At 37.5% G+C, this 13,324-nt stretch overlaps 1 protein-coding gene across 1 annotated transcript; it reads left to right on the top strand.

Annotated features, from left to right (window-relative positions):
- Positions 1–443: 443 nt before the first annotated feature.
- On the top strand, positions 444–4,670 carry LOC149827464 (GTP-binding protein BRASSINAZOLE INSENSITIVE PALE GREEN 2, chloroplastic-like). The gene is made up of 3 exons (XM_090020326.1): positions 444–1,952; positions 3,626–3,793; positions 4,189–4,670. The coding sequence occupies exons 1-3, from the start codon at positions 471–473 to the stop codon at positions 4,543–4,545; spliced, it is 2,007 nt and encodes a 668-aa protein (XP_089876452.1). The 5' UTR covers positions 444–470; the 3' UTR covers positions 4,546–4,670.
- The last annotated feature ends 8,654 nt before the right edge of the window (positions 4,671–13,324 follow it).

Here is a 13,324-nt window from a genome sequence, read left to right as displayed (position 1 = left end):
AAGCATATATACTTTTTTTATATGTTATTTTATTATAAAGTCATCGTGGGCAACATTGGCATATGAATTATTGTGGGTCCCAAGATATTCCGCAGTACACACCCGAACACGTGAATTTGTGTTCCGGGCATAACACAACACCCTCCCGATGCAAACGGAGACATTTTATGTTTTTTTTGGCTGTTCTGACCAAAAATCTGGTTTTTATGTTTTTACAACAATATGTGTGCGACTTTAAAAATATCATGAGAAATTTCTGTTTAAAACCTTCAGGTAATTTTCTCGATTTTTTCACAATTTTTTCATGAATATAGCGAAATTTGTCACACATGGACTGTCATTCCTCTTACCTGTTGTGCTTCTCAGGAAAACCAAAAACCCTATAAACCCTTCAATCAATCTCTCTCTCTCATATCTCTCTCTCTTATAAAATGGGAGTGAAACAATAATTAAAGTAAAGAGTTCCAGAAATGGGCACCCTTTCTGTAGATTCAGTTATCCACTCTTGTGCATTCCCCAACCATGTGAAAGCTTATCTCCACCATGGAAGCAAACAAATCCACACTCACCATCCTTTTTCCATAGCTAAGCACTACCCTTCTCTTTCTTCCTTCCCCTCGTTTGAATTCCCCTGTTTCCTTTCCTTGAGGAGCTCTCTGCTATCATCTCCTTTACAAGCACAGAGGCCCACAATCCTATGCTCAGCTGCGAGACCCAAATCAGCCAAGACCACGAAAACGGTTTCTGAGAAGAGCCCATTGTTCAGTGAGGGGAGGGATGAAGATGAGAAGCGCCCCGTGTGCCCTGGCTGTGGAGTTATCATGCAGGACAAAAACCCCAATTTGCCCGGTTTCTATGTGAAGAGGGAGATTGCTGTGGATGACAAGGAAGAAGTCGAAGGTGTTTCCAACGAATTCGAAGGCTATGAGGAAGTGGACGAAGATGGTGTCGATGATAGTGATGAGGACGATGGTGGTGGTGATGAGAGTGAAGATGGGTTCGATCTCAAAGATGAGATTGATTGGAATTCTGATTGGGAAATCGAAGATGAAGACGAGGAATGGAGGAAGAAATTGGACGGTTTCGCGCCGGCCGAAGTTGGGTACGGGAACATCGCGGAAGAGACTTTTAAGAAGAAGGCTGAGAAGGTTTCCAAGAGCGAGAGGAAGAAGCAGACGAGGGAGGCCAAGAGAAGCGAGGAGGCAGACGTGGCGTTGGTGTGCGCTCGTTGCCATTCGCTCAGACACTATGGCCAGGTGAAGAACCAGAACCTCGAGAATTTGATCCCCGACTTCGATTTCGATCGGTTGATCGCGACTCGGTTGATGAAAGCCAGCAATTCGAGCGCTCCGGTGATCGTCATGGTGGTCGATTGCGTCGATTTCGATGGTTCGTTCCCGAAGCGGGCGGCGAAGTCCTTGTTCGATTCGATGAAAGGGAGAAGCGCCAAAGGATCCAAATTCAGCAGATTGCCCAAGTTGGTGTTGGTGGGGACGAAGGTTGATCTTCTTCCTTCGCAGATTTCGCCGACGAGATTGGTTAATTGGGTTCGAAACCGCGCCAGAGCTAATGGCGCCCCTAAACTTAGTGGTGTTCATCTCGTTAGCGCGAGAAAGGATTTGGGTATCAGGAATTTGTTGTCGTTCGTGAAGGAATTGGCCGGTCCTCGAGGGAATGTGTGGGTGGTGGGAGCTCAGAACGCAGGGAAGTCTACTCTGATCAATGCTTTTGCAAAGAGAGAAGGTGCAAAGATAACAAGACTAACAGAGGCTGCAGTTCCTGGAACCACACTTGGGATATTGAGAATTAAGGGGATCTTGCCGTCTAATGCGAAAATGTACGATACGCCTGGTCTGCTGCATCCATATCTGATGAGCATGAGGCTGAACAGGGAGGAACAGAAGATAGTGGAGATTAGGAAGGAGTTGCAGCCCCGGACATACAGAATGAAGGTCAGTGGGTTGCTTGCATTTCACTTTCTGTTTCATCTAGTCATTTGTTCATGGAGAATGCAATTATGTTCATATGATTTTGCTAATGTAGGCTAGTCGACCAAGTTGCAAATTAGCCCCCAGCTTCAAGCTGACCAATTCTGAGTTGCACCACTTATCGTGGTTCTTTACAGCTGAGAGTTAGATCAGTCTTTGGTTGACTCACATGATCATTTCAAGTCGACATTTTCTGGATCCTTCAGTGTACACAAGTAGCTTACAAATTCTGCCTGGTTGTTCCAATCCAAGTCAGGCCAGCTAACCTATTTGCTATAGTGATGGATGAGCTTACGAGATCAATTCAAGAAAATGTGCCGTGGTGTATGTTGTTTGCTGATGATATTGTTTTGATTGATGAGTCTAGAGCTGGGGTTAATGCTAAGTTAGAATTATGGAGACAAACATTGGAAGCAAGAAGTTTTAAGTTGAGTAAGAGTAAGACAGAATACATGGAATGTCGATTTAGTAAGCAACGAAGTAGTGATGGGAGTGTAGTGAAGCTTGGTGAGCACGAAATACCGGTGGATGATTCTTTCAAATATTTGGGATCTATCATTCAAAAGTATGGAGAAATTGATGGAGATGTAAATCATAGGATAAAGGTTGGGTGGATGAAATGGAAGAGTGCAACTGGAGTGTTGTGCGATCGTAGAATGCCATTGCGGTTGAAGGGAAAGTTTTATAGGACAACTATTAGGCCCGCTTTACTATATAATACGGAATGTTGGGCTGCCAAGAGACATCATATTCAAAAAATGAGTGTAGCTGAGATGCGTATGCTTAGATGGATGTGTGGAAATACAATAAAAGATAAGATTCGGAACGAGGAGATACGTAAGAAGGTAGGCGTTGCACCCATTGAAAATAAGATGAGAGAGAATCGTTTACGGTGGTTTGGACATATTCGACGAAGGCCTAATGATGCTCCAGTTAGAAGGATGGAGAAATGGGAAAATATATTAGTTAAAAGAGGTCGGGGTAGGCCTAGGAAGACATGGATGGAGGTGATAAGAAAAGATATGAATGCTTTGAACCTCACCAAGGACATGGCATTGGATAGAAATGAATGGAGGAGAAGGATTCATGTGTAAGACCCATAATGATTTTCTTTGTTGGTTCATATTGCCGACCCCAATTGTTTTGGGATGAAGGCATAGTTGTTGTTGTTGATTGACTTCAAAAACACCAAATTGACACTTGAATCTAATAAACTTCATCTGCATGGCTTAGTTGAGACTAGCTGAATTGTGAATATTTAGGCTTAGATTCACCTCGAGTTGCATTGGCGGAATAGTGACAGCACATGCAAGAGACCTTATGTGAGTAGGCTGAGGGCATGAATTTTCAGGTTTTATCCAAGTTTTCTATGGTTCTGCTAGTGGTCACATATTGAGGTTGGTTGAGCTGCACAAATCATCAGAGTTCCTATTAGAGGCCTGCAAGTGCCCTTTTTGGCAAGTTCATAACCACCACGCATCAGGCCAAGTGTTTGTTTGATCCAGCCTCTCCCTTTGTCCTTAGGTGCAGATTATGTTGGGACTTTTCATGGTTGATCTCCTTAGACATGAATTTCGTTGAGTTGGGTTTTGCATTGGAACTTATTTGCTTTACTAACGTGCTTTTGCTAATTGCAGATAGGACAATCTGTGCATATTGGTGCTTTAGCAAGGCTAGACTTGATCCAGTCCTCGGTTGAAACCATCTATGTAACAGTTTGGGCATCACCAAGCGTCTCCCTTCACTTGGGGAAGGTAGAAAATGCCGAGGAGATATGGAGAAAGCATGCTGGCGTTCGTCTTCAGGTCTCTCTCTCTCTCTCTCTCTCTCTCTCTCTCTCTCTCTCTCTCGTACACAGCGATTTGAAACAATTAGTCACGCACCAAAGGTAATACAAAACTAAGTTGGCTGCTGACTCGGTTTGCTTTGCTTTCTATATGGTTCTCATTCTCATGTTTTAAGTTTTGATCATGTTCAAAATTTTGATGCTCAAGCTTCTTCAGGATCCCATACCATAATACATAATACAAGAAGCATTTCCTACCAAGATTAATTCAGGATGTTTCTTTGCAAAGTTTGCCTGATTGGTGTGGGAGTCGAGTCTGTCCAGCCTTGAGATTCATGATTCAGTGTTTGGTTTTGAGCAAGTTACTTTGTTTTTGCCTCTTTCTATTCATGTGTTTGTGTCTCTAATATGCAGCCCCCCACCGGAGAAGATAGAGTTTCTGAACTTGGTGAATGGAAGCAAAGGGAGATCCAGGTCTCTGGAATCAGCTGGGAAGTTAACAGTGTTGACATAGCAATTGCAGGGCTTGGATGGTATTCGCTTGGACTGAAAGGGGATGCAATCATTGCACTATGGACTTATGATGGCGTGGAGATCACAGCTCGAGAGCCGTTGGTTCCTGATAGAGCACCATTTCTCGAACGGTCGGGATTTTTATTGCCCAAGGCAATATCTGATGACATTGGAAACCAAACCAAACTCGAGGCAAGGAAGAAGAAGCTCAGCGAAGATAGAGAAGCACAGTCCCTTGTAGAGGCAAACCTTAACTGAAACCTAAAATAATTAACCACTCATTGCATTTGCAGTTTATGTGCATATATATATTGATGTGCTATTGCCTTCACCAATTGATGTGTGGTATATGAAAAGCAAAGGTCGAGAACTTTCTTACTTCACTAGTTTGATTAAGCTTTCTCTAGACTCTCATAGATGCTTTTGCACAAGCCAGTACAAAATTTCCCCAAGTCTGAAAACCAAGCATCACTAAATGTGATGGTACAGTTTTCCCAACAGCTTTACCCTTTTGTTGTGTTTGTCGGCCCATAAATCCAGATAAATGGGATAAGCTGGGATGGTACGTAGTGCACCAGAACACAATCAATCCTAGCTTATTTTCATGTATGAATAAATCGCTGCATCTATATACTTGTGGTCTTGAGAGAGAAGGACCTTCTCCAAGATCAGAACACACTGCTGAAATTTGCACCAGAACATAGTGATCGACCAATAATGGCTTTGTTGTGCACTATAAGAAGTTCGCATTAGCGTCAAAATGCAGTGTTCAAGCATTTAATCGGTCCAAGCCAGTATTCCAAATTGGCAATGGATTGGAATAACTTAGCACTTGAATGTGTTATGCTTTTCTGATGTTCTATACTCACAGACCAAAATGCAGAACAGTGTCAACATTATGATGCTTCCTTCTTTCAGCAACATATCATAATATGCTGTGATTCTTGACTTCTTTCAATGGCCGTAGCTGCTACTCAGGTACAGAGAAACTATCTTGAGATAACTGAACTTTGATAACAAACAATTCACTTGGACGGAAACAAACTCTGCATATTCACCTAAAAATCCCAACAGGAATCCCATTAGAATAAAAGGCATAAATGCTTTCAAGTGAACAGTTATTCAGCAGGAAACACAAAACATACATCTGATCAGCCCCTTGCATTTCAGCTGATGTTCGTTTGGACTTGTGCTTGGACTTTTTTTCTCGCTTTTTACTCCTGCAGAACAGAAAACATCGACAGCATCAGAATGCAGATACAAGGAAATATTTACATTTATCATCTGAAAAGACTATTCAAAGAATGAGATTGGACTGCCATGATTTGAGTTCCCAAAACAATCAATGGCCTGTTGGCCCTACCAGTGTATGCAAGTACAGTTCATTCAGGGAACTCAGATCTGGTGATTTGCAAGTCCAAGCACAAATGAGTTGCGGGACGCATAAGGCAAATGCTAGAAGCAATGTAAATCAAACCTGTACATGAATTACGAGTATCAGAATTTTTAAGCAATAGAGTTTGAAAATTACTCGTCTTGCAAACTGGGATTCCAACAGCATTTCAATTTCCTATCAACACGCCTCATATCCTTTCCTGCAGGGATTTTTGCTTCTTTCACCTGCTCAACAGTCATACTAGTTTCAGCACTCATCTTGTTTGACAGACTGATACTGGAAGTGATGCAACCATGAAATAAATGGAAGAGAGTAAATGGACCCCATGCAAAGAGAAGAAACTGAACGGTAACAAATTCCCATAATGTTTGAAGGAGACAAGGGCACCTGATTTTAGAATCAAGAGTTGATATGCATTACCAGTGATTCAATGGCACTAAGAGACTCTTCCAGCTCGTAACTAGCATGTTCATGTTGTCTAGAGCAAATGCTGTGCAAGTATCTGCAAAAACTTGGCCACAAGGCAGCAAACAATATAAGTTTTTCATCCACCTAACCAGGACAGATCATAAGTTGCAAGATCATTAAATAAGAAGAATATAACCTCTCGAAATCCAGACCCTTGAGCATCTCATTTGATTTATGCAAAGCAGCTAGTGCCAACTATAGAAAATGAAAAGAATTACATATTTGATGAACGGCAACCTAGCCATCTAACACTAGTTTTACAATACATGTTGCCAAAAGAGAGACACATCTGCCCAGGTGGGAACAGAAGAGGCGCATCTGTGAGCATTGTTTTGTCGATTTCCAACCTTGCAGCATTCCTCAGATCCTATGAATGATAGAGGAAAATATTCAACACACACTTAGCAGCATGTTTAGCAAAATTGTAGAATAAGTTAACAGCGCGCACACACACACACATGCATACATGGATGTGCTTGTGAATGGATCACCAATATTAATACTGGTCTTGGATAGCCTAAAATACATTATTTTCCCAGGAAAAATGTTGAAAAGATATTCACAATTATTTTAGGTGTAGAAAATTTGAAAGCCCAAAGAACTAAATTTATCCATATTTTTCACTAATACTAAAAATAGTTGGAAATGTCAAAAGATCAGAAAAACTTTAAAAAGTTACGCTACTTAATTTTTTTAAAAAAATGAAGAAAAGCAGAACCGGAAATTTTGGAAATGTCCTTCAATATTTGTGGAAACTTAACATCCACTTTTAGAAGGCATTCAATTTTTGCGAAGAGAGAGAGGATGGAAGAGAATGAGGTGCAATCAGTGTGACAAATATCACGAGATTTATGAAAATATCACGATAATATCTCGAGAAATCGCCTGAAAGTTTAAAATGGCAATTTCTTGTGAGAATTTCAAAATATCGCGAGATTTATGAAAAACCATAAATACTGCGATTTAAACGTGATATTTATGTTTTAAACGGCTATTTATCGCGAAAAAATCTTGTATTTTTATTTTTAAATAAAATTTATCAATATTTTCTTATAAAAATTTTTAGAATTTTTTTAAACTAATTTTTTGTTGTCGAGATTTTGCCAAAAAAATGTGAGATTTATGGATTTTTTTCAATTTCTCGTGAGTTTTTGAAAAACGAGAAATTGCCGATAAAAACTTTTGTCACTATGGGTGCAATACATTTTTTTAATGAATAGAAATGTTATGGATCAATGGTTTTATGCACCCATATTACAACATTAATAACAAAAAAGACAAAAATGCCCTTTTGCATTATATGGCCATCAAAAAGATCAAAAATACAAAAAATAGCCTGATGAGTATCAATAATTACTTGGTCAAAAAAGTCCAGTAATGACAAAAAAATAATGAAAAGCCACTCAAATACCTAAAAGACCTGAACACCCCTAAACATAGTCTCCAAGATATTCTTCGCTCACATAACGACAGTCAACTTCAATATGTCCTGTTCATTCATGAAACGTTTGGCTGCTTGCAATATTGAACATCTTTTGTTGTAACAGAAAAGTTATGATGGTAGAGTTAGAAACACTCTCCTACACGTCTTAACCATACTAATTCAATAGCTGCAGTAGACTTATGTTTTTGTATTGCCATGAAATAGGATAATCTCCTAAAAAATACACATAAAACTTGAGTCTGTATCTGCAGTATTTCATCATCAATTTGGATCAATAGGCATATAAATCTAGAGGATAAAGAGTACAAGAGTCCTTTAGCAATAGAATATTTGTCGTATCTGACTATACGAGAACTGCAAACATATGAACAATAGCTGAGGTATGTTGAAACTGACTAACAGTATAAGTAGCATGAGTGATATCTGGTCTTGTAATAGCCAGATAGGTGATTGTGGGGTCAGCTGATGATATCATGTAGGGTTTTCCAATACAGCTTCATCTGAACTATTCATTTGTGTATTTAGATCATAGTCACTTGTAGTTAAAATATATGTAACTATATATATATATATATATATATATATATATATATATATATATATATATATATATATATATATATATATAAATATAATACCCGATAGGAGTATTATCGTCCTTTTACATAGTTGGTTTAGCAAACAACTTTTTCTTTTTTATTTTGCTTTTTACTTTTATTTTCTTTTTATCTTTTGTCTCAAATCCAACCCAAAAAGGGGCCCCACATAGAGCCGTTGGGGCCCCCAACAGTCACATTTGTGACCATTGGGGGCTCCCAATGACACCTTTTGGCTTTCCTTTTGAGACCACTTTTGGGGTGTATAAATAAGGGGTAAACCCTTTTGTATTCTTTATGTATTGGAGCTTAGGTACTCTCTCTCTATTTCTCTCAATAAAGAGACTTTATATTTTAGCTTGTGCTTTCTTTAAAGCTTGTGTATAGTAGACTTGACTATTGTTTCTTTTGTGTATTAGTCCATTGTGGGACATTGTGAATGTTTTTTATCATTCTTTACCTTTTCGCATATTTCATTACATGGTATTAGAGCCATTCGGTTCATAAAAGAAAAGGTGTGATATGCATCTTTACGTTCATTGTCTTCATCCTTCACACTCTTTGATGGCATCATGGGATCCAAAACCGACCTATCCTTCAAGCTCAATGAAAAGAATTATATGATGTGGGCATCGGCAATAAAGAACAACCTTAAAGGTAAAAATCTTTGGGGCTATGTAATGTGTTTCATTCCGAAATCTTGATTAGAGTTCACCAAGATTGAAGGAAGTCAAGAAAAAGCTCTTGAAAAAGATGCTCATCTCAAAGCTATTGAAGACCACCAAAAGAAAGTTGAAGATTGGGAAAACAACCACGCCAAAATCCTTGCTTGGTTCATAGACAATATGGAACTCAAGGTATGTGCGAATATAGCTAAATTCCGCCGAGCCCATGAGGCTTGGTTTTTTATGAAGGGTATGTATACCCAAAAGACCTTGCAAGAGCATATTTTTTGCAAGAAAAAATTAGAACCACCAAATTAGGTGATTCAAGTATACAAGATTATTATAGTGCATTAAACCCATTATATGATGAGTTGGCTCTTTTAGAGCTAAAATGGGTGTCTATGGAGGATGTCGAATTAATATAAAAACAAATGGAACAAGACTGATTATTCCAAATTTTTTTTACATCTCGAATTTGAGCTAGTGAGATCATCACTTCTCCATAAATCTATCTTTACTCTAATAGAAGATGCTATAGCCAAAATCACACAAGATGAAACTAGGTTTGGCATGAGTAAAAATATTGATGAAGTACTTGTTGTATCCAAATCTAGTAACCATGTCAAAACCTATAAACCACTCCATTTTGGAAACAAAAAACTATAATGGAGGAAGAAAGATGATTATGTGTCATCATTGTTATGAGTTGGGTCACTTCAAACCCGCTTGCCATAAGCTAAATGAGACATTAAAGCCTAAGATGACTTCTCTTGAAGAATCTACCACTAACAAAGAAGATGAAGGTAAGAGTGGAGACCTCAAAGAAACACTTAAACAAATATCTATGGCTCTATAACAAATTCTTAAAGTCACTTCCTCCACATCGGGTGCGGCCATTGCGTCTACATCATCACCCGGCATGTATTCTTGGATCTTAAACTCCGAAGCATCTTTTAATATGACCCCTCATGAAAATGCTTTAACTGATGTGTGCCCCAATTCAAAAAGTTCATGTGTTTCTACGGTCGATGGGACCTTTTAAAAATCACAAGCATTGAAACACTTAACTCTCAAAATTCTCAAAATCTATTTGTTTCTAAAGTAAGAGTTATTCCAAAGCTTAATTTGAACCTTTTTCGGTTTCTCAAATTGCCGACCATGGATGTGAAATATCTTTCTCATCTAATGGTTCCTTTATGCAGAATCTCCAGTTCGGGAAGAGGATTGGGCAAGGTTATAGGAAGGTGGACCTCTATTATATGGATAATCTAAACCTTACTACAATTTTTTTTTGTACTTATGTCCAAGATAAAAGCATTGAAACTTGACATAAAAGACTTGGACATCCAAGTTATTCTAAAATGTATCTTTTTCCATTTAGATCCAAATTTTGTTAGAAAAAAGACATTAATTACAAAGATTGCATTTTTGGGAAAATGAAGTCTATTCTATTTTCAACTAGAACCTTTTTTTCTATAAGATCTTTTGAATTAGTGCACTCGGACATTTGGGGTCCATCTCTGGTCATGTCTAAAGGTGGTTACACTTACTATGTTACTTTCATCGATGACTTCACTAGATATGTTTTGATTTATTTTCTTAGTCATAAATCTGAAGTATTCTCATTTTTTAAAGATATTCATATAAAAATATAAAATTAATTTCAAAGTAATATATCCACTCTTAGATCTGATTTCGGTGAAAAATATTTGTCTACCAAATTTCAAAAATATTTAAAATAAAATAAAATTTGTCATAAAAAATCATGCTCTAGAACTTTACAAAAAAATGGACAAGCGGAAAGAAAACATAAACATATTATAGAAACCGCTAGAACGTTTCTTATCTCAAAAAATATTTCAATTTTTTTTGGGGCTGAACCCATCTTGACCTCAACATATTTAATCAATAGAATGCCTTCTTCTAAACTAAAGAACATCTCTTCATATGAAAAACTTTTCAATTTCTCCCTTGACTACAATCGCCTTTGCATATTTGGTTGTAAATGTTTTGTCCTCTTACATAAGAGAGACAAGTTATCTCCAAAGGAGATTAAATGTGTCTTTTTGGGCTATGGGAAAAATAAAAAAGGCTATAGATGTTTTGATTTCAAAAATAATAAACTATATATTTCAAAAGATTAACTGTTTTGAAAGAAGAGAATGGATTTGAAAACCTAGGAAATACAAATAAAATTGATTATATATTTTTACATGATCTTATAGATGGTATATGTGATGACTCCATGAATCATTCAAAAAATGTAGAGGATACTTGTGATGTATCCAATATTGACATATCACCACATAATGATGATACCAGTAATGACAATATTAATGTTTATATCCGAAGAGACCAAGAAAGACCTATTAGTGCCTTGGAGAAATTTTCTCAACTTATTGAAACTTTAGAGGAACCCTCTCTTAGGAGATCTTCTAGATAATCAATTCCACCCAATAGGTTTGTGTCATATGAGTCGCTAGCACCTAATTATCGAGCTTGTCTAATAACACTACATTCATATTATGAATTCGTTCATTATAATTAAGCCAAAGCCATATCACATTGGGTTGAAGTCATGAAAGTAGGACTAGATGCCTTACAAAAGGCCAATACATGGGAAATAGTTAAACTACATTCACATAAAAAACTTATTGGATGTCGATGGGTCTTTAAGGTTAAAACCAAAAGCGATGGATCCTTAGAAAGATATAATGCCAGATTAGTGGCTAAGGGATATTAGCAAGAATATAGAATTGACTATGAGAAAACATTCGCTCATGTAGCCAGAATGACAAGTGTTAGAACCTTAATAGTTATCGCATCAATCAAAATGTGGCCTATATATCAACTTGATATGAAAAATGTTTTTCTAAATGAAAACCTCAATAAAGAAGTGTATATGGATCCGCCACCCGTAGTTATCATTGGACAGGGTCAAACTCTTAAATTGTTAAAGGCTTTGTATGGTGTTAAGTAAGCCCCAAAGGCTTGTTATGATCGATTTAGTGATATCATGATTAAATTAGGATTTCGTTCATGTTATACTGACACTACTCTTTTTGTGAAAAGTGTAGGTACTAAGATTGTTATCTTATTACTTTATGTTGATGACATGTTTATCACCAGAAATGATCAAGATAATATAGTTAATGTTAAAAATATGCTAAAAAATAACTTTGACATGTCTGATTTAGGTTTTCTTAGATATGTTTTTGGCATTGAAGTTACATATTCTCCCGAGGATATATTCTATCACAAATGAAACTTGCTGCAGATATATGTACTAAGTCTGGCATTTCAGATGATAAAAATGTGGAGACTTCAGAAGTAATTAACGCAAAATTTAGGTTGGAGGATGGGGTTCTTCTAGAAGATCCTACACCCTACCGATAACTCATCAAATCTCTCACATATCTGACTATCACCAGACGAGACATCACTCATGTTGTTCACTTTGCTAGCCAGTTTCAGCATGCTAGTATAACTATGCACATGAGTGTCGTGCTCCGGGTCATTAGCTATATCAAAAACACCATAACCAAAGGGTTAGTTTTATCATCATCTTCTTCTTTAGATTTACTTGCTTATACTGATGCAGATTGGAGAGGTAAACCTAATGATAGAATCTCAACTACTGGCTTTTGTGTCTTTTAGGAGATTCCTTAATTGCTTGAAGATGCAAAAAGCAACAAAAAGTCTCACTATTCTCTACTGAAGCTGAATATTGAGCTATGACAACTATTACAATGGAACTTGTTTTGCTTTGAAGTCTTCTCAAAGATATGGGGGTTGACATTACAGGTGCTTTAAAGATATGTTGCGACAACAAAAGTGCCATTTACATTGCCAGTAACCACATCTTCCATGAGCGCACCAAACATATAGAGATGGACTATCACTATGTTCGCGATGAGTACCTACGAGGAAGAGTTACTTTTACCATATATCACATCAAAATATCAGTTAGCAGAGTTTTTTACTAAAGCTCTTCCTGCTCCCCGCTTCACGTTTCTTCTTGACAAACTTTTGGTCATCTCTTTGTAAACTTTGAGGGGAGAGAGAGGGGGGGGGGGGGGTTAAAATATATGTAGCTATATATATACAATACCTGATAGAGGTATTATCGTCTTTTTACATAATTGGTTTAGCAAACAACTTTTTCTTTTTTATTTTTTATTTTTTGTTTTATCTTTTGTCTCAAATCCAACCCCAAAAGGGTCCCCACATAGAGTCGTTGGGCCCCCCAACGGTCACATTTGTGACCATTGGGGGCTCCCAATGACTCTATGGGAGCCTCCTTTTGAGACCTCTTTTGGGATGTATAAATAGGGGTAAACCCCTTTGTATTATTTATGTACTGGAGCCTTAGTGCTCTCTCTCTCTCTCTATTTATCTCAATAAAGAGACTTTATATTTTAGCTTATGCTTTCTTTAAAGCTTGTGTATGTATTGTCCCATAGTGGAC

The sequence above is a fragment of the Nuphar pumila genome, chromosome 10 (assembly GCF_984573655.1).
Source record: "Nuphar pumila chromosome 10, dmNupPumi1.hap1.1, whole genome shotgun sequence".
NCBI classification, from domain to species: domain Eukaryota; kingdom Viridiplantae; phylum Streptophyta; class Magnoliopsida; order Nymphaeales; family Nymphaeaceae; genus Nuphar; species Nuphar pumila.
Note: the sequence above shows the minus strand (reverse complement) of the source record. Positions and strands in the feature narration are given on the sequence as shown.